Below are 22,943 nucleotides of genomic sequence, written 5' to 3'. Positions count from 1 at the left end.
AGCCAAGAAAAATTCTTCAAGGGTTGTACTGTAGCCCTTTTTCTCTACCATGGCACCTTTATCTACCTGGTCTTCTAAGAAAAATTTAAGAGACCAAACTAATACATAGCACTGAATAGACAGGAACACAGTTGTAATGAAAGCGTTCTAACATAGTAGGAAAACAAAGATTATGCTGATTTCACATCTCTTCAGGAAACAATCTAAGACATTTTAAAACATCCAGTTACACACTTAGTTCTTTTTCTCCTACTTTCCTGGACACTTCATCTCAGTCCGTCTGCTTTGCTAGATCTCCCTCATCTTCTCTACTTTTAAATGCTGAGTGTCCTAGAGTTCAGTACTTGACCTCCTTTCTATCTACACTCCTTGAGTTAACTCCTGCAGTCCCACGGCTTTAAATACCATCTATATGTGATAACGTGCACATCTCTATTTCTAGTAGCAATTTCACCCTGTAAATCTAGAATGCTATATCCAAAGGCCTACATTACGTTTCCATTTACATGTACATATTCTTGCCTCAAGGCCTTTTTATTTACTGTGCCCTTGGCCTAAAAACCAGATACCTGCACTGACTGATTACTCACTCATTTCAATTAGGTCTCATCTCAAAGGTTACCTTATCTGAGAAGTCTTTTCTATCTAAAGCAACACTCTCCAAACTCTGCTCCTAGCCTTCCCCCTATCACTTATCTATTGCTCAAACTAAAAACCCAGGAGTTAAACTTCACTCTCATTCCCTTCATATTCCATATCCAATTCAGTCCTATCTAGTCAACCTTAAAATTATAGTTGAAATCCAACCACTTCTATTTCCCTGTTTATCACTATTTTCTTCAAAACATTTATATTCAAACGTTGAAAACATCTATGTTCAATAAGAAAATCCAAAGTCCTTGGTTTTCAAAGGATTTAGCTTCCTGGTGGGGGGGGAAATAAAAAATAAAAAACTGTATACATAACTCTGTCTCCCCAACTAAACCATAAAGTCTTAGACCATGTACGTCTTCAATTTGCTCTGCATTATCCTTAGCACCCAACAGTGTGCTCTGAACCTGACGAACACTAATAAAACTCTTAAACATTAACATCTTAGAAGTATAGCTTACCATCATCCTCTCTGATAGGTTGCTTTATTAATGTTTCCAGAGCACTACTATAATCTTCTAAAATCCAATATGCCATACTCCGAAGAAAAGGATCATAATGCATATTTATATTCAACAAATTGAGTTCATTGAGTTCAATTCCCAAAACTTTTTTACGTAAAATAGATTTATATGTTGCAGATGTATCAAATTCAGACTCATAGAGTCTTGCTATTACAAGAGCCAACTGAATGTCATTCAGTTTCTCAAGACATACCTTCAAAAACAAGAAATATTGTTTATAAATAAGGGTATCTTTCATTTTAAGGTAAACTCAATTAACTCACTAATAACTAGATGAACACAAAGCTTTATTAATATCTGAAAATAGTGAACAAGGACAATAAACAAAACATATGCTGCTTGCTTCAGCAAATCTACTTGACAACATTTATGTTAATTTATCTGGTAGTACTAAATACATATTTGCAAAAAGAATTAGCCTAATGAAAAACCACTAAATAATTGCTAAAATGACACGCTTTGTTTTATTCTTGAGCTTTTACCCTTCCCCATCCACCTCAGCAGACTATAATGTTTCCAAATCAAAAAGATGTTTTGAATCACTTGTATGAAACTCTGAGCAAAAGGGCAGTTTGAAATAGAAATGTTATATTTTAAATATTTATAACTTTTTGTAAGGTTTACTTAGAAATAATTAGCTAAAAATTTCCTAAGGTTTGTCAACTAACACAGAGCCAAATATACGTCCGAATGTGTTTAAAGTGACAGGACAAATATTTTATTTTTTAACTGTTCATAAATATTTTTAAGAGTCAGATCAACTACCTATCTCTACCAACCAACAGAACCTGGTTAATTTTAATTCTGTATAAATATCATTCAAGCTAAATGACAAAATTTTAAAGTCACCATTAAATATTACCAGTTAGGCATTAAGCCTTTAGGCATTAAGCCTTTAGACATTAAGCCTTGTGTTAGTTCCACTATACTTGAGTTGAAATTAAAAAACAAAATTGAAACCATGAAGAGCTTAAAAGGATGACAATGCTATTTTTAAAAAAATTCATTCATTACCTCAATTGCATCTCTGAGGCAACCAGCTAAAAGAAAAAATGCTGCTGAATGTTCAAATCTTTGTTTTCCTAACAAAGAAAAAGCATTCTTTAAAGCTGCTTTACGCCATCTCTCATCCTCAAAATTGTGCCCAAAAAACTGTGTCATCTTGGAATCTTTTTGGGATCTATAAAGAAAAAAGTTTGAAAATTTCGGAACATAATGCTTCTACATCAAAACCAATTGTTATGAAGTTAGCCACTTAAAAGTTAAGACTCAAAAGAAACATTTACCAGTTCATAAATTACTATACATCTGCTGCTTTTCTGAGCAAAGTAGCATTTATGGTAAACATTTACTTTTCCATATAAATTTCAGAGATTATTGAAAACATTCTTTCAAACTACGAAGAAACTACATTAACAGCACTGTGAAAAATTATTTTTAAATCTATACAAATATATAATTTACATTAACTTCTGTGCTATTTTACCATTTACACTTAATCAACTGCCTTTAGCCCCACTGCCCACCTGAAGATGACTTTGATGATAAAAATCCAAGGAATTTGTCCCGAAGCAAAACAATCCTAAAAGATCTAGTCTCTTACAACTGATTGATACCATGATTTTCCCCCAAAGGTTGCTGATCATATGGCTATATCTAGAACTGAACCCCAAACGAATAATGAACTATTTATGGCGATCACGCTCACCAAGTCTAGCTGAGAACAAGTGAAAGAGAAAAATTCTAAATGACTCTAGCTCAAGAATGGGGTCAGGGCCCTTAGGAAGAGGGTGGTTTGGAAGAATAGCCTGGTCCAAGAGATCCTTGATAGGGCAGAGGGTAGATGTATCTTCAAAGCTCCACCAATTCATCTTCTTCCCCATTCCAGATAAAGTTTCTGGTTTAGTTTTTGTTCTACAGGAGCATCATGAGAAGTTCTTAAAATAAGCAAAAAAAAAATGTTTTTCTGGACTGATAAACCTAAAAAACGCTAATGTGACCTCATCAAGATTCTTCTGCTCTGTAACCTGGGCTTCTTTCACATGAAATCTCTTAAATACAAAAATAACTAAGAATCCACATGAATCACACTAAAAAGAACAAGAAATCTTTACTTCATACTCTATGGAAAGTTTTTCATTTTGAAGCAGTTTTTTCACCTACCTATATAATCCCCAAATCACAGCTTTCTTTTTCATTGCAAGGTAAAAAATGGCAGCATCTAAAGGATCATTCTTTTTATAAAAGGCTGCTTTGGCTACCTATAATTAGAAATATTGGTCAAAATTTCACGGTAACAGTTTTTAATTAAATAAACAAATACTTTCCTTCATATACGAGACTGTCATACATTCTCTACTTAAATGTTCAATAAACTAAAAAATATGTGTATGAACACACGCATGTATATGTAAATTTATTAATTTATTAATTTATTTTATAATTACAAAAGTAATCATGGTGGTGGGCCCCAAGATTACAGAGATGGAAACAGGACTACACTTGTCATTGCAAGCTCTTCTGTACTGTTTTATTTTCCTAAATGTGTATATATATTATTTTGTGTATATCAATAAAAAATGCTAATATATCAACTAGCAATTTAAGAATTAGAATATAAATTGTTAAAAATTATGCTATTTTGAAATATAAAGACTATTTAAAAGCATTTTACTGCTAAAAAAAAAGAGTAACAGGAGAGGAAATATGGAATATCATGTAAATAAACATGCAATATATATTAATTCATTTTTACACCAAAATAAAACACTCACCTTTTCTATGCATTTGCGTAAGATGCGGGTATTCCGGACCCACCACCCCACACCCATAGCTCTAAGTTCAGACCATGTGGGATCATCTTTCTGCATTGCTGGCAACATGTTCAGCAGTTCTTCTTCTGCTACTGAATGAAAGGCCCAGGCAAAATGACTACTAGACAGGCCTGAAGAAACATCAAAAATAATGTTTATAAGAAAATAAATATGATTATATAATGATGATCAGAAATGTGTGTTCCATAGTTGCAATAAAAATGCCTAAAAGTTTATATAAGACTCCCAGAGTTATAACTGTTTGGGGTTGGAGGGAATATGGGTCTTTTTTCTTGCTTCTCCAAGTAACTCAATCATCACATCAATATTTTCTACAATGAGCATATATTTTCTATAATTAAAATATAGTTTTTTAAAAAGATAAGGAAAAACGCTTATGGGCAAATGCCACTGTGCTGAGTCTTTCTATTCTCTAGTATGTCTGACATCCTTTGGTCAACATTTGTTGTGTGGATTTAATTCCATGGAATCAAAAAAGCACCAAGGAGACAGTACAGCTGGTGAACAGAACTTAAGACTGCAAAAACTCTGGAATCAGAATGCATAAATTAAATTCTAGCTCCACCCTAACTAACTATATAACTTTGGGCAAGCTACTTAACCTCTTGATTCCTCAATTTTCTTATTTACAAAATGTGAATAATCATGGCACCTACCTCATTACATTGTTGTGAGGATTAAAAGAAATAATATAGTTAAAGCATCTGGGATAGTACCTAGCACATAATAACTTTTATTACCCCATAATCACTATATTAATAAGATACTTTTATATTTATAAAGCATCATTTACATTAGCAAGTCTCTCAACCTACTGGTCCACACATGTGGGGTTTATCGTTCAGTTTTTTTTTTTTTTTTTTTGTGGTACGCAGTCCTCTCACTGCTGTGGCCTCTCCCGCTGCGGAGCACAGGCTCCGGATGCACAGGCTCAGCGGCCATGGCTCACGGGCCCAGCCACTCCGCAGCATGTGGGATCTTCCCGGACCAGGGCACGAACCCGTGTCCCCTGCATCAGCAGGCGGACTCTCAACCACTGCGCCACCAGGGGAGCCCTCTCCAGTATTTTTATGCAAAGAGGATGAGATGAAAGCAAACATTTTTAAAATAAATTAAGGCAATTCAGAATGTGTCAAATTTGCTGGCATTATCATATCTGGGCAAAAACAAACTTAAATGTTCTTAAGCCTCTCTTCTACTCGTCTTACTTCCTTTTACTAGATTATTGCCAAAATCACCTTGGTGAAGGAGTTGAGCTCGATAAGCTGGAAGAGAAGTTGTAAGAAAAGTATGAAGTCGAACAGCCAAAAGAAATTTTAAGCCACATTCATCAAGAGTTTCTCCACCTATAAAAAAGAAAAAAAAAGGTATTTTTACTTGTAAAAACCCATTTCATTAGCAAAACACAAGTAAATGCTAATAATTCTGGCAAGCAGGGTATGTCACAGCACCAAATACAGGGACAAAACATTGTGTGAAACTGACAAAAGTTTTCAGTCTAAATATTATCTAGTATTTCTTTTTCCTATATAATTATACATTACAGAAAAAAGTTGTATCGTTAAATAATTGAAAAAATAATAAAGAGAATGAATTGACTCAGGATCTCTGACATATTTTTAATAATAATCTCCTCTGACATGAATATTTTAATTTAAATGTGACTCAATTTTAAAATAGTTTAACCTTCCCTGTAATATTATCCATACTGATTCAAGTCACATACCCATTCCAATAACTGCTAACACTGGAAGAAATGGCTATATGGTAAGGGGGCCTGATTTTTACTTTAAATGAATAAAAACATAAAACACTTGTAATACAGTCACATCAAAACATAATATCTACTAATAATATTTCATGTCGCAATTCATGACCAACTTATTTTTTCTTAAAGTTTTTATTTTTATTATTGTTATTCTTTTTTCTTAAATTTACCCCACATTTTCCTTTTAAGGGGCGCATCCTACTGACATATCTGGTGCACAAGGCTAGACTGTTAATCAGATCTTATTTGAAATCTGATGGGAATTCTACAAATTTATTCATAACTCAGGAGGTTAAAAACAAAAAATGCTCTTTGGGTGAGGAAAAGACCTAATTTTATTAGGCTTGCTTGCTGCTACTCTAGGAAGGAGTATACCTTAATGTTAATTTTTTTAAAACCTCAATATTAAAAAACCCAAATTAACAGTGAATTATTACAATGTGAAAAACAAATAAAGGAGAAAGCACCTTTTATTTTGGGGTTTCTAAAGTAATTATTTATTAAGAATGTTAACTTTTGCTAAACTCAAAAGCAATTAGTTGGATTCTTAACATTATTAAGTAGACAGGTAAAAATGACTTGGCATAATGAATCTTTGTGTACTTTCTCAGAGTACTATGATTTATGGGATAAATAATATATATTCAAGTTAAAAATACTGTGAAGGCAACAATGATGATTTTAAAAACCTTCATGGCTGTCATTTTTACAGAAATTATTTAAGATTATTTTCTGTGAAAAAAATAAGTAAAAATATTACCATCAATTTTTCCTCTAATCCTATACCCAATTTAATTTTACCTTGGCTTCTGTCTCTGCTTTCTCCAATATCAGTGCTGGTAGTTGCAATTGTATCTGCTAAAGCCATCAAAGACATCTGCTCCATCCGGCTGAGTCCTGGTAAACTAGAATGAAGTAAGTGGCCAGAAAGAACCTGAGCGTGCTCAGGACCAAAGTAAGTTGGACTGTATTGTGAAAGGTCAATAACCCTGGGCTTTGTATTTTCTTCTTCTGTCTTTAACACATGACTATCAGTCATTAAAGCTGACATCTGAAAAAGCTCATCATAACTTTCTTTTGACAACTGGTTTGAGTTATTTAAGGTACTCTGATTACTAGATTTCTCCAAGGATGAGTAATAGCTATCATCATCTGCTGCAAGTAAGGCATATAAAGGAAGTGGAGGGACAGAATCGATTTCTGTGTAATCTGTATTTTCACTCTTATTGAATGCCTGGGGGTCTCGAGTAGTGCTTCCACTAGCACTGATGGTGAGAGACCTAAAGCGGCGTTCATGATTAGATTCAGCTTCATTCAGAGCCACAACTTCCCCAGCAATGCACTTGACAAGATGTGACAAGATGGCCTTTGCTCTCCGAACTTTGCCAAGATCCATGAGTTCCAAAAGCTGCAAAGGATGGTACTGAGGTAAAGTTGGGGAAAGAACATGAGCTGCTTCAAAAAGACCTGAATCTTCCATACCCACAGAAGGATCAAGCGCAGTTTTCTTTCCACAAATTTTCTGTGCAAGACTGGTCATGGATCGAGTCAGGGTTTTCTTTGGAGGATGTAATCCAGAACTTGATGAGTTACTCTGTTTTATTAAACTTATTATAGATGGAGTGCTCCCATTGTATGAATCTGTTGTAACCGGTTCTTGTTTAGAAGATGGCTGCCATTGGGAATATACATGCATTTCACAATCCATTCCTACCACCAGGATGCCATCCCGGACCCATGATAAAGAAACAGGAAAAGGTGGAGAGCCTTCTACAGAAGAAACCAAGTCCACACTTCGTAACAGTACAAATTTAGAAAGAGGCACAACTTTAGTACCTTCCCAGAGAGGAAATGCCAGGCTTTCCTTACCCGTCTGTTCTTGTACCTTGCCAGCCAGGGGTCCATACATAAAAAGTTTTGATCCAATTCCTACAGTAAGAATATGAGAACCATCTTCTCTAGACATCCAATCTAAGTGAACTAAATGCTTTGTGTTTGATGTGACACTCTCTTTACTGGATAAATATACCTCTTGTTTATTATAGGCCACTAAATTGCTATCAATACTAATGCCAGAATCCAACACTGTATTTAACTCATCTAAATGAACTGTCTGTTCAAGGACCCAGCATGAACCTCCTGTAGACTCACATTCAAAAATACTTACATGCATCACAAAGTCCTGAGAACATCTACTATTAGACGTAGGCTGCTTATATGCTACTGCTAAACGATTTGTGTGTGCACAGCTGACTTCTATAGGCCTACCAGGTACAGTTATACTACTATTGTTCTGCAGTCCATCTTCAATAAGTAACGGCCATTCTTCCCAAATGTATATAAGATCCATTTCTCCATTCTTTGAAGTGGCAGATTCTTCAGCTGTTACTCTACATCTCCAGAATCTTACTTTCTCATCTGAGCATGAAGTTGCCAATAAATAAGGAGCACTGCATATGGGATATATGGAAGAAGAACTCAGATGTCCTAAAACAAAAATAATCCAGTGACAAAATGTGAAATTTGGTTAAATAAATCTGTTTTCTTGTACTAAAGGTTTTAGTCTTTTGCATGAACTAGTGTTAACAACATGACAATCAATATTTAGCTTAAGGATCAGCAAGATCAGTAAGACGCTTTTAATGACGTCAAAAAGGTACATAAAAAGGACATTATTACCAAAACCTAGAGCTGAAAGAGAACTCCGTAATAATTTATAAGTAAGGACTCTTGACTAAATGTGTAAGTATCTTATGCCTAAATCAAATAGCTAGACTAAGGCAGAATTAGAAAACCTAAATTCTAGTCCTGGTTTTCAATCCAGCATTCTTTTCACAACTCTTTGTTAGCATTATATATTATTATAAATCTCACTTTAAAGATATCAATACGTTTTTTAAAATTTGTCAATATTCCCTGGCTACTTCTCTATAATATTTTTTAATACAATTTTGTGAACGGCTCATGCTTACCTAAGTACTAAAAGAGTCCTCCATGATTGAAGTGTATTTCATATAAATGACGTTGAGAAGATTCCTAAGTGGGACATATGTTTGCTTGGGCTTAATGTAATTACATACTCTTAATTTCCTAAATCGGGGTTGACAAACTTTTTCTTAAAGGGCCAAAGAGTAACAACTAGGCTTTGCTAGCCACAGAGTCCTGGTTGCAGCTACTCAACTCCACCAGTGTAGAACAAAGCAGCCATACACAAAAGTAAACAAATAGGTGTGGCTACGTTCCAATCAAACTTACTTACAAAAAGGTAGGTGACCCATAGTTTGCCAATCCCTATCCTAGACTATTAAACATAAACTGCTAATCGTAATACAGAAATGTTATACAGAACATTTATTATATTTTAAAAGCGTATTTCAACATAAGTTTTTCTTTAAGTCCTCAAGGACTTAGCAGTACTGCATAAGGACACAATTAACACTGTCTATTAGTTTCTCTGAACTGAACAGAGAATAAAGAGCTTACCCTTCCCAAAAGTCTTGGTTAAAAAAAAAATTCTCAAGACTAGGAAAAAAAGCTGTTATCACATGCTACTGTTTTTGCCAAACGAAACAAATTTTTTCCTTTGCCCTAGGACTTCTCTTTTCTTTCAAACTCAACTTGCGCCAAGGATTATTTTTAGAAACATCTTCAGTTTCTCTTAGATCTGCCATATAGTTTTTTTAATAGAATTCAGTAGTGAAGATTATACTGCTCTGGCTAAGGATAACAGCTCTTAAAACTGTGCCAATACAAAAGTCATTCTATTTCAAACTTTAACTTGCCTTGCATTGATGCCTCTTTTATTAAAATATACAAAAAAAACCCAGAATGTAAAAGTTATCAGGACACTGTTAATACTCCTGCTAACTTCACCAATTAGAAAAGATTAAGTACCTGATAATGTGGCAAACTGAAAAGCATTCAAAGTAATTAGTCGAAAGTGATAGACAAGTAAAGAAGACCAAAAACCCACACTGTGACTATGAAAATGAAAGAACTAGGTGATAAAAGGATGGATTTTTGTCTTGGTTTTCATGATACCCTTGATACTTTGATCTTTTTTGTACACTGGAATCACCTGGAAGGCTTGTCAAAACAAGACTGCTGGGTCCCACCTCACAGCTGGTGATTTAGTAAGTCTAGGGTGTGACCCAAGAATTATTATTTCTAACAACTTCCAAAACAATGCTGATGCTTTTGGTCTGGGGACCACATTTTGAGAACCACTGCCCTAAGGATAAGGATGACAAATATATATATCAGGAACTACACACTTAGAATCCTTCACAGCACAGAGCTCCAGGCAGCCAATACCAGCATTATCAAAGCTGGCAAATAAGGTGCCACCCCATTATTATCTCTGCCCTGGAAACTTTCGCTTTGTCTTCACAAAAGGATAATAAAAATTTGTTTTGGAAATCAATATTTAAGACCACAACTGGCTGACAAATGCCAGAGTCATCTGAAAACGTAATGAGAAATTTAAATTTTTAATTTAGGGTACTTAAAGATATTCTTTCTATTTCTGTTTCTGTGTAGATTTTAAAACTGGGAGTTGCACCTATTTTTAAATACACAGTAAATACTCATGCATTATGAAGTTTGATTAGTCTCCTTTTACAAAATTTACAAACCTGCTGATGGCTTAACACTTATTATCTCAACTCCTTCTGGCAAATGCAACTCTTGGCTATAAACCATTTCTGAAGACAGAGTCAACTTGCTGGTACTCTGGAGATTTGCTCTGCAAGCCTGATACTTCTGTGAAAAAGGGGATAAGATCTTCTCTGGAGAAGAAGAATAATGTTCTTCTGGCTGCCAAACTGCTTCAGATATTTTTGTATCTACTTTTTCATCTATAAAACATAAAAAAAGAACCAAAAACTGGGAGAGAAACCCTATAAACATTACAATTGCTACATTTTATAATCTAAAACCACCTTATAAAAGACAAAAAAGTTAACATATTAATATGATTCTTTACGGCAAGAAAATCAGAAAATTGTTTTTTTCTTAATTAACAGAATAAACTATAATTATCCTCTCTCAATAAAAACAGCTTTAAAAAATATCCACTGAACTATCTAACCATATATAATTTGTTAACCTAAGCCTACTTAAAGTTTAAAAAAAAAAAAAAACTCACCCAATGAGACAGGAATGGACTTCAAATGCAAATTCCACATGTGTAACAATGAACGGTTGTCTTGGGTGCACTCTATCACAATTAGGTAGAATTTTTCCGAAAATTCATTAGGTGAGCTGCCTGTTGGTATAAATGGTGTATTTCACTACTAACATGGAAAGCTGAGATAACTTTATATATTATGTAAATATTATATCAATTTATCTTTGCCTAACATACTCTACATTTTATTTCTTATTTCATGAAAAATTCTTCTTTACCTGCATCAGATAATATTCTGTCTTTTCCTAGTCTTTTCTTCTCAAGGTTATTCAAAATGAAGTCTTCTTGAAAAACATGAAGCAGTTGGGTTTTTCTGCCTTGCTGAATGTAAATAAATACCAATGTAAGTTGACATACATATTATTTACCTAATGCTAAGTGGCCAGAAAAATAATACTTACAAGTTTGGTAATGGGATCTAATGCAATAATGCATCCTGGCCTGGCTGTTGACTGTTGACTTACGATGTTAAACACTTCACCAACATATTTCTGTTTTTGAAAAAATGGATATCTCCTTTATTAAACAATTAAAAAAATAGTAACAAATGACATAAAATTTCAGGCATAACAGACAAATAATAAATAAGTTCAGGTGAGACTAAATAAATTCACAAGTCCTTTTCATTATAAACATTTTACTGTTTTACAAAGCAATTACACAGGAATGAAGAAAGTTACAGCTCAGCTGGTGCAGAGAAAACCAAAAGCAATGCTTGGTAATTGTTAAGGGGAAAAAAAGTATTTTATATTTATAAGTGTGAAAGACTGACTTCAATCTCATGGAAATGTTCTAAGAATCAAGGTTTTTTAAGCATTAATTTTGACAAAGAAAGCTAAAGAAACAAGTTAACATACTATTTACATATGCTGATTTCTTGAGCCACTTATCTCCTGACTGCTCTAGTCAAGCACACGTTGTTAAATTCAATGTTCATCATACTGGATCCATCAGCAGCATTTGATTCTGTTGATTACTCCTTCCTCCTGGAAATAATTTTCTTCATTTTGGCTTCCATTATACACCACGCTCACCTCACTTTTAGCAATGGAATGCCCCAGGGTTCAATCCTCCTATCATTTCTACTTTCCAGCTATAGTCTCTCCCTCAGTGATCTCACTCAGCTCCACAACTTTATATTCTGACAACTACTTATTTTCTATCTTCAGACCAGGTCTCCCTCAAAACTCCAGAGACTAGCTTACTAGATCTCTTGGATATCAAACAGGCATTTCAAAATTAACATGTCTAAAGCCCGGCTCTTGAATCGCCCTGCTCCTCAAAATCTGCTGTTTAGGGACTTCCCTGGCAGTCCACTGGTTAAGACTCCACACTTCCAATGCAGGGAACACAGCTTCAATCCCTGGTCAGGGAACTAAGATCTCACATGGCAGGCAGCGTGGCCAAAAAAAAAAAAAACCCCAAAACTGCTATTTATACTTCTCATCTCAAGGCAAACTTTGGGAGTCATCTTCTTTTTGTCACACAAACCCCATATCCAGTCCAATCCTTACTATTCAATGTTCAAAACACATCCAGATTTGACCAATTCTTAGCATCTTTATCACCACCATTTCCTACCACTCTAAACCCCTTTGATTCTTTCCTAGACTACTGTAATAGCTTCCTGAATTGTTCTCTCTGATAACACTTCTGCTTCCCATGTCTAATCTATATAACAACCAGAGTGATCCTTTTAAAGCCTAAGTCAGACCATATCACTGTCATTCTCTTCACTAGTTATTATGTCATTCAGAGTAAAAGTCAAAGTTACTCTCAATACAATCTGGCCAGGCTCACGTTCTGATTTTATTTTTGACTACTCTCCACCTCACTTATTCTGCACCAGCCACAATGGCCTCCTTGATGTTCCTTACATACCAAACATGCTCTGGCCTCAGGATCTTTACACTGGCTCTTCCTGAAATACTCTTCCCTCTACATATCGATATAGGTAGCTCTTTTATCTCCTTCAGGTCTTTACTCAAATGGCACCACTTCTGTGAGGTTTTCCCCGACCAGCACTTTACTTGGCACTCCATACTACTTCTGCAACATTGTTTCTCTCCAAAGTATTTATTAATATATTTTTACCTTTTTTCTATATTCTTTCACTAGAATGTAAGCTTAGATTTTTGTCTGTTTTGCTCACATCTAAATTTCCAGCACTTAAAACAATTCCTGAAAAATAGAAGGCCCTCGAGAAATATACGTTTCTAATTTAACACTATATATGTTTTGAAAAACTTTGTATTCTGTAAAACCATGCAATAAAAATAACAGGGAAAAATCAAGATGGGAGCAGACCACTGACACCTATGCAATTCTGTAACCAGAGCATTAACAAAGACATTAATTGATGGTTGAGAGGACAGTTTGACTCTCTTAAACAGGAAGCTCAGTATGGCTGAAAGTTACCTCAGGGCATATTTAAAAACACAAAAACCAAAAGAATGGAAATACTGGCTTTTGGAGGTGCTGAGACAATGCAGATGGTGGGTTGCTATTAGTTGGGCACAGGAACAAGTGCCCTCTGTCATAAGACAAAAGCTTTGTTTGCAATGGTGTTGAAAAAACTCCTGCCTGTAGTGCAACCAAGCTGAAAGCTCTTTCCTCTTGGTTAAGATTAAAATTCCACTCCTGTTATTTCAGCTTCCCTTGCCTAGAAAAAAACCTGCAGATGAACCAACATAATTCCATACACTGTCAGTAGTCCCCATTTATCTCTGAGCAAAGAAGTACAACAGTGGGCTTGCTTCCCTGGTGGCACGTGGTTGGGAGTCCACCTGCCGATGCAAGGGAAGCGGGTTCATGCCCTGGTCTGGGAGGATCCCGCATGCCGCGGAGCGGCTGGGCCCATGAGCCATGGCCGCTGGTCCTGCATGTCTGGAGCCTGTGCTCCACAGCGGGGGAGGCCACAGCAGTGAGAGGTTCGCGTACCACAAAAAAAAAAAAAAAAAGTACAACAGAAACACATATTGTAGGACACTAGACTCTACTTTTGGAATGAATGAAAGATATGGTTTCTTTTTAAAGGAGGTTAGAATCACTGTAAGAGTAAAGTGTGAAAAAAATTACTAAAAAATATACATTTTATTACAAATTATATGTCACAATTCTAGAACATGCCCAATAAGTATAAAGTATCTAAAAACATATTATATTCTTAGCTTCAAAAGCCATTTACTTACAGAAATGTCAGGATTGGAAAGCTCATAGAGAAGTTTCTTGGCATCAATAACTGCTTCATATAATCTCAGATATTGTCCATCACTTGCTACAAAGCATGCACTAGGAGAGTTGCAGTATGCACCTAGATGTATTTTAAAAACATTTGAAATTTAACCCTTAAGCAATAATGTCAGAAAATCTCAAGTTCTTAAATAAAAATCAGAATTCTTACCTAGACAATAACTGGGTATAAGAGTGGGCAGCCATGCCACATTGGAAAATGCAGAAACATGAAGAGAATTAATCCGGGCAAGCTCAGAAACACCTCCAGAAAAAGACAATGGCCCAACTGGATCAACTCTCCAAAGAATAAGCTCACTGTAAACTGCATTGGGATCCTGAAAGGCCATGTCAATAGTGCTTTTATTCTGTTGTGCCAAAAAACATTCTTCAATATTCACAGCACCATAAGGTTCCTTTTGGTTATCAACATCTGGTGTCCTTAATGCGTTATGGTGTGACGTTGTCAGCAATAATGGTAATACTGAGTGACAAGCTAAATCATTAAGATGAAAGCGATGACCACAATATCTGGATTTGTGGGAAATACTGAGAACTGTAGAAAAGGCAGATTCCTCGGCAAAACTGACAAGCCATTGATTCAGGGAGCCATCAGCATGCTTTGAAATCATCATAACATTAGGGGTAAAAATGCTTAATTTTAAACTATTAGTTGATTTACTGTGACCAGAAGATATAAGCATTGATGTGGAACGTGTCAGGCTGGAAGTTTTTTGTTTCCCTTGCTGAATAGCCAAGTCAACATTCTTGGTACAGGCATACATCACTATGCTTTTACAGAGAGAGTTTGCATCACCTGTGGGGAAAGCTACAGGAATTCTGGAAACAAAGGACACCTAGAAGAAAGAAAGTAGCATTAGAATTCATGAAATTATATAAAGAGGTTTTACAAAACAGTACCCACATTTAACAAGTAGCTCTCCAGAGATCATAAAAATAATACCTGTACTTGACGAAACATACCAGGCTGGTATTCATCCAGCCAATCCACATGCCAAACCAGCAAAGAACCATCCATGGGATGAATACTGAATAGCATGTCTGCATTTTTACTCCATTCAGACAGAAGTACTTCAATCTGATGATCAATGGCAGCTGATGGTAATGGTACAGAACTTGAATTTGGTACCAATTTATCACTGCCCAATTCCTTCTTTTCAAGATTTATTTTCAGATCATCAACACCGTCATCGATCTCTATAAGCAAAAGGGTTCATGAACCAAGTAAATACAATCAAGCTACTACTAAAAATTAAGAAATATCTTTACAAATGCATTCAAAATGAAAAACAAGTTTTCATATAAACAAGAAATGGGGTTCCCTTTAAAAAATAACTTTGCTCCAGGCCACGGAGTTAACTCAGTACTCAGAAGGCCTATAAGGCTGATTCAGTGGATTATTAGTAGAAGGACTAATACTAGACTGGAAAGTAGGTAAACTGGTTTCCAAACCCAGATGTACCACAAGTAACTACTTAGAAGTAAGACACAGTACTTCTCTGGACCCTAGTTTTGCTCATGTTAACATGAGGGAGTTGAAATTAGGCTGAATTTTTAAAATATAGTATTGGAATGTAATTTGTACTTTCTTCATAATGTCAGATTCATAAAACCTAAGTCAACCACACTAGCCATCCTCTAGGTGTAAGCATTTATAACTGATATGATACCTTAAAGAAACTATTTTAAAGAAATACATTTTATAGTGCCTAATTTCCAGATTTCCTTCAACACATGCCAACTTATTAATACAAATAAATATGTATATTCTGACCTCTACATCCAAGCCCCTATTCCTGGTTAGGAATACAAAGCCTTTCTTAAGAGACTATCAAAAAATGTTAGCTTGTTTACCAGATTTTAAAAATTAGTCAAGACATAAAATCATTAAGAAAAAGAAAAATAACTCAACAGAAAATTAGGCAAAAGGCACGAAGAGGCAAACCACAGAAGGGTTAACATAATTCTGCTCAATTTAACTCAAGAAAATTCAAAGTAAAACAAGACACCATTTTGTCCATATCAACAGCCAAAAAATAAAAAGATCCAGTGTTGGCAAGGATGTGAAAAAAGGATATCTGCATATACTTAGAGGGAACATATACTGGTAAAACATTACTAGAGGGTAATCTGACAGAACTTATTGAAATTTAAAAATGCTTATACACTATGCTAATTCCCCATCTAGGAATCTACCTTACAGAAAAATTCACACAAAGATGAAGAGATGTGTTACTCTACCATTATCAGTATATAGTGAAAAACAATTTAAATCAATTTAAATGGCTATCATCAGAAAAAATGCTTAAGTTTTCTCTTGAGTCTCTTGACTCAGGAGCTGTTAAAAATAAGAAAGAAAAGTGCCTGTTACTGAATTTAAAAAGCAAGCTGCAGCACACTATTTTCATTGAAAAATGAACTCCCATAGTACAACTCTTAAAAAAACTACCTTTATGCATATATTTGTGTGAGCATAGAAAAGAATAAATCTGGAAGGACACTTATCAAACTTAACAATATGGAAACTTTATACACGCTTGTATTGTTTAATTTAAATTTTTTTTAAAGGGGAACGTGCAATCTTGTAATTAAAACAAATAACAAAAACATTTTTGATTTCTCTCTCTACTTGACTGAGGCTGAATGCAAACCTTAAGGCCCTAGTGTACTGCTTCTCAAACTTTAATATACATATAACTCATCTGGGAATTTCATTAAATTACAGATTCTTGTAGCTCCAGGTGGAGCCTGAGATTGTACATTCCTAATAATGACAATGCTGCTAGTCTGCAGATAGTCCTCTAAGTAGCAAGACCCTAGTGGCTGACAGAAGCATAAGTATGGAGAAGTCTAAGTCCCTACATCATCATCAGGAAAGAAGCCACCTGGAACAGGAACATCTACATTGGATTATTAAATGAGCTAGTCCAAATTTGTATTAAGCCACTGCAATTTGAAGGTTATTTCTAACAGTAGCTGGTGTTACCATAATATAAAAATCTTTGCTATTTTAAATAAAACTTTATAATTTTTATCCTTAAAGCTTTACCTTCATCAGATTTTACATCTGCCTGATTAGAGTCTTCTACACTCATCTCAGAAGATGGTTGCTCAAAACTTTTTCTAAGTTGTTGTAAAAAGACTTCCATGGACAAAGAAAAATGCAGTTCTTTATTGTTTAGCCAGTGTACCACAAAAGGTCCACTCTTCTCTTCATTTTCACTTAGACTCAGAGACGTAATAGAAGGAAGAAGTGGAATGTCTATAAAGAACAACAACAAAAAAATATTAAAATTTCTATTATGTTAGCATATAAAACATCCATGTCTCTTATTTTTATTATTTACTGTTACATTTATCTTTAAACCTCTGCCATACATTTTATTTAACCTATAAATAAGACTCACAGTATAATGGTTCACACAATTATTATTCATGAAAACAGACTTACATGGTAAATTTAAAACACTTACTGTAAAGGAAATAAAATTCTACATTATATACCGTAACTTATTTATATATACATACATATACATTTTTTTCTATAATTTTAAAAAATATTCTCATTAAGAAATATGTCTATAATTTGCAGACATGTTAATAGGGTAGTCTTCTTAATTTGTATAGAAACTTTGGTTAGAAATATATTTTAACCTGATCTACCATTAAAAATGCCATCATTAAGTTGTCAAAGGAACCAGTGATATGTTTATCTCAACAGCAACAACTTTCTTTTACTTAACAGATCCTCATATTAACTTTTTTCATGACCTACCTATCTAATTCTAAGATAGATACTGCTTATTTATTAGCATCAAGATTGAAGTTAGAAAGTATGAAACTGAGGTTCCCTTATATTCAAGAAAAGCATTCAAGACAAGCCAACTCAGCTACAAAAAATTGTTCCTTGGTATTACTTTTGAAATCATTGCTAAGTATACTGAAGTACAAATTCAGAGTAAATTGTGAAAAATGACAATCCTAACTTAATAGAGGTAAAGAAAAATTTGTCTATCATTATTAAATAAAATCCAAATCTAGATCATGCTGGTGTCTGCTGAACATTATAGGCTGGAATGGATTCAGCGAAGGTAAATAATTTTCTCCAGAGCAAATCTACTGATTTTTTTTAAAAGGAAATATAAACAATTTTAAGTATTTGTTCAAATACCGTCTATTGATGGACACCCATAGGAACAGTATTATAGGGCATGAATGGTAAAAGAAAGGATAGAAGAATCTTTTTCCTGGTGGGAGGGAGGGAGACGCAAGAGAGAGGAGATACAGGGACATATGTATATGTATAGCTGATTCACTTTGTTATAAAGCAGAAACTAACATACCATTGAAAAGCAATTATACTCCAATAAAGATGTTAAAAAAAAGAATCTTTTTTCTGTCCCTTCTTATTGGCGTTGGGTTCTAAGAGTTGATGGATATTATCTAATCCAAGCGCTCTGTTTATTATTATATATTCATTAGTATAATTATTTGATTAATATTTACCTATCTCCTACCTAGTTATATGCTTCCTGAGAGCAAGGACCACACTGTTTTGATCACTACTGTACCTCCAGCTCCTACCACTATCTCCAGTTCCTATACTGGCACAGACTAAACACCCAATAAAACCCTTGAGGGGCTGAACTGCCAATCCCACTGTTCCTAGGTAGATACACAATAGTGTTAGGGTTTGAAAGAGTGTCCCCAAGAAAACTAAATGGGTAGCATTTTCTGATTTTCAACTTACAATCAACTCAGAAGAGATAAGCAATGCCTAAAGTAGATCACAGGCCTAGCTGTAAAGTACACACAATTAGGGGCTTATGCTGACTTTTAGCAGAAGCATTCTGGCTGAAAAGACTCACATTTCCTTTGCCTCCTGACCTCACCCAGAGAATCTGATAAAGTCATTTTTTATGAGAAATCTTCATGGAAAGCGTGTAAGAACTAGAACTAAGAGAACACGCTATTATGAACTCCTCTCCTGTATCATTTTCCATTGATGGACAAATAAGTGAAGCCATATCTGAGTTGGGCCTTGCAGGAAAGTCATTCTAACAGACCTAATTTAGGGAAAGGAGTTTTCACAAGATCTAATATAGCTCCTAATATTATTATTTTGCTTTGATTTGCCCTACATATATGAATTTTTCTTAGGGACCCACAATCTAAAGAAAGGTTTTAGAGTTTTCCTTATTGGAAGGTAGTCAGGGAGATGTTACACAGGAACTTAGGGTTTATTTTTTTCATAATACCTCAGCCTTTTCCATTAAAGTGAGAATTCAAGCTTTCTTTATTCTCAAAATATTGTCCTTTACTCAGCAAAGACTTTCAAAATTATTCCAGTGACCTAGAGTTGCCTCTGGATACTATAAGTGCTGACAATGTACATTTTTTGATAAGGTAATAAAACAATTTTTTAATAAAAATAATTCAATATTCTCCCATTTACATTTTCATGGCTCATGGATTTTGGATTCTTTTAGAGCTGGGACTGTAGTTAACCATATAAAATTTTAAAAATCAGCAAATACTCTTTATTCCTACCACAGGTATCTCAGCACTTTTTAACTTATCAAAGTACTTCTCACTTTGATTCAAGTAACTAATGGACTGTATTTATTGCTATGTTTCTTGAAGAATGCAATCCAGTGTGTTATATGGAAATAGGTTATGCTTAATTTATGTTTAAGAATATCTCAAAATACATAAAAACTCATCAACAGTGGTTATCTTCTGGGAAGGAAGACTAGGGTGGAATAGAGGTAAAAGGAGGATTTTACTTTACACTTCCTGTACAGATGGCATTTATCATGTGTAAATATTATTTTTAACTTTTTTCCCAGTAATATTCTAAGGTTCCACTTTAAATGCCCCCAACTGTGACCACTTGGTTTTTAAACTCACAGAAAATATTTACTAAAATGATAAACACTTCAGTCTTCAAATTCATAGATAAACCCAGGTATTCTAGATCTTTCAGTCTGTTTCATAGTACCTATTTGACTACAGTGATAAGTTTCTTAATTCTTCCAGTTATAATTTCTACATACTTCTGCCCTATTTCTGAAATGGCTCCAAAGATCAAGTACGAAACACATTGGTTTCGTTTGAACAACTATACAATAATTATAAAATACTACTCTGAGGTGTTAACCTCTTTGTTATGTATTAGCTCAAATCTCAGATATCAAATACAGAATCTCAATGACTTATCAAGATCTAAAATTACAGACCAAATCACAGACTTAAGAAGCAAACAAGTAAATAAAAACTTCTTTTTCTATAATCAGTGAGCTGGCTAAAATGAAAAGTTAGCTAAGAAAGTCACCTACAATTTTTTACTTATTAAAAAAGTAAAAGTATAACTTATTGGTTATAAAAATCAATCTACTCAATTTGAAAAACATTTTCTGAACAGTGCTTTATTACCCGTGGCTGGGTTGATGCTGGCTGCAATATGAAAGTGGCAAAGTGCATTGGCATGCAGTGGAGTGTTCCTGTGAACGTGATGAGGATCTTGCTGATGTGGCAGGTATCCAGTATGTGCTACAAGTGCAAGTGATCTCCTCCGACCTCTACGAAAATGTTTCAGATTTACCTGTGAGAATAAAAACAAAGTCAAACAATGCAAAACAAAGTAAAACTAATGCCTGTATTGTCATAAGCATATATGTATAGGTTACATAATGATTGTTAGATAGTACATATATCCTATTTCAGATAAGTTTATATGTACAAATATCTTGCAGTATTTTTTTTTTGTTTATTTATTTATTTATTTTTTTTTTTTTGCGGTACGCGGGCCTCTCACTGTTGTGGCCTCTCCCGTTGCGGAGCACAGGCTCTGGAAGCGCAGGCTCAGCGGCCATGGCTCACGGGCCCAGCCACTCCGCAGCATGTGGGATCTTCCCGGACTGGGGCACGAACCCGTGTCCCCTGCATCGGCAGGCGGACTCTCAACCACTGCGCCACCAGGGAAGCCCTCTTGCAGTACTTTTGTACAGCAAAATTGAAACCTGGAATAAGCCTGGAACTTAAACTGCTTGACTCTTCTTTTAACCATCACACAATACTTTAAATTTTTATTTAATATTTTCTGAGAATTAATTTCCTAAACTTAAAAAAGTTTACAATGTGTGTGTGGAAAATGATGTCCCTATGTATACTGTTCTCTTCGTACCCTCAGTTTACTTCCTATGACCACAAAGCACTGAATAAAACTACCATGATACATTAGGATGATATTTCATAGTTTGCAAAGCACTTTCACAGAGATCATCTCATTTGACCCATAAAGCAGACAATGCAAATATTGTTATTCTCATCTTTCATATGATAAAATAGTTTATAGAGAACACAAGGTCATCTAAAAGTGAAACAAAGGTCTTCAGATTCCTAGTCAAGGACTTCTTTCAACTATTACTACACATAACCATTCTATCAGTGGTTGAGTCTCTACACAATATATACTTAATGATATTCTGTGTCACTAGAATACTATCTAAATTTGAGAAATAGTGGTTCCATATTCATACAAAACATTCAAAGATAAATCATTTTTAGGTCACTTTCTTGTTTTCAATATTAAGAAAATAATAAGAAGAATCTGTGTTAACTAGTCTATGTTGAATTACCCCCAACACCAAAAACTGGCTTTTACTTTCCATACTATAGTAATTAGTAAGGTAAATAATTCAAGTTCTTGGAGATTTGGAAGATAACAAATGTAGAACAGAATCTGATAAACTACTCTAATCATTCCTGTAATTATGACAGGACGAACACCCCAAGCTCTAAAGAAAGAAAAATAATAAATTATTTTTACAGTCAAATCTTTGCATTCTCAGATCTTAATTTACGTTATTTTAGCTAAGTCAAGTATAATCATCCTTTTGTTATCATCAGTTAACCTAAGGTTAACTTTGTAATTATAGGCAGTTTTATGCTAGGCGAAATCCTTAAGAAAACTTGTTGAACCCAAAAACACCCGAAAATCTTCTCAGAACTGTTTTCCTAAGACATATATGTTTTTTCATAACTATCCATGACTTTGAATATTAATTAAGATGAATGTTACAAAAAAGGCCATGTACGAAAGATTTTAAAACTTGTAGGAAATAACATCTAACAAAAACACTCACATCTAAAGCATTCTGAACTCGTTCTTTACTGGAAGCATTTCTCTTGAAGTTATTTGTTAAATTAATTGGTTCAGTCCAATGGCTGCAGTCACCTCCATAGAGCAAACAATCATTTGGTAAAAATGTCTCTACCCAAAGACGACATATGTTATCTTTGCAGCAAGTCAACAGTACATTACATACAGAAGCCCTAAGGAATAAAAAGATTTTTGAGGCAAAAGTATAAATTTCCCACAGTATCACATTCTACAATGTTTCTATAATTATTTAAATGCACACAACTAAGGTATCAATGAAGAAAATGTCAATATACATTTATGTAGTGTATTTAGTCAAAGCCATTACAACTGAGTTGGGTATTTGATTTCATCACAGCAAATGCTTGCTAACCTATTCTTTTCTGCCTGGAACTCAGTAGTTCCTGTTTCAGTAGTCTAAGATTCTTCGTACATCTAAAGAACAAAAACTGAAATCATACCATACTTGCTCAGTTAATAAACAAGGAAAAAACCTGACTTCTTCTATTAAAATTTTCTGATTTATTCAGTGGATGTTTATTTGAATTATTTCACAATGCTT

At 34.5% G+C, this 22,943-nt stretch overlaps 1 protein-coding gene across 1 annotated transcript in view; it reads right to left on the bottom strand.

Annotated features, from left to right (window-relative positions):
• The window catches only part of DMXL1 (Dmx like 1), a gene marked incomplete at its 5' end in the record, with an annotated part of 132,187 nt that overhangs the window by 67,127 nt on the left and 42,117 nt on the right, over positions 1 to 22,943 (bottom strand). Inside the window, 16 exons of the mRNA XM_082650313.1 lie at positions 1,113 to 1,368; positions 2,190 to 2,355; positions 3,339 to 3,436; positions 3,950 to 4,119; positions 5,248 to 5,355; positions 6,579 to 8,264; positions 10,412 to 10,633; positions 10,924 to 11,043; positions 11,184 to 11,286; positions 11,367 to 11,456; positions 14,157 to 14,278; positions 14,369 to 15,053; positions 15,161 to 15,414; positions 17,267 to 17,479; positions 20,653 to 20,821; positions 22,365 to 22,554. Of these exons, the coding sequence (XP_082506439.1) occupies positions 1,113 to 1,368; positions 2,190 to 2,355; positions 3,339 to 3,436; positions 3,950 to 4,119; positions 5,248 to 5,355; positions 6,579 to 8,264; positions 10,412 to 10,633; positions 10,924 to 11,043; positions 11,184 to 11,286; positions 11,367 to 11,456; positions 14,157 to 14,278; positions 14,369 to 15,053; positions 15,161 to 15,414; positions 17,267 to 17,479; positions 20,653 to 20,821; positions 22,365 to 22,554 (4,652 nt within the window). The remainder of the gene's footprint in view (positions 1 to 1,112; positions 1,369 to 2,189; positions 2,356 to 3,338; positions 3,437 to 3,949; positions 4,120 to 5,247; positions 5,356 to 6,578; positions 8,265 to 10,411; positions 10,634 to 10,923; positions 11,044 to 11,183; positions 11,287 to 11,366; positions 11,457 to 14,156; positions 14,279 to 14,368; positions 15,054 to 15,160; positions 15,415 to 17,266; positions 17,480 to 20,652; positions 20,822 to 22,364; positions 22,555 to 22,943) is intronic.

Source organism: Grampus griseus, assembly GCF_964374135.1.
Source record: "Grampus griseus genome assembly, chromosome: 3".
NCBI classification, from domain to species: Eukaryota; Metazoa; Chordata; class Mammalia; order Artiodactyla; family Delphinidae; genus Grampus; species Grampus griseus.
Note: the sequence above shows the minus strand (reverse complement) of the source record. Positions and strands in the feature narration are given on the sequence as shown.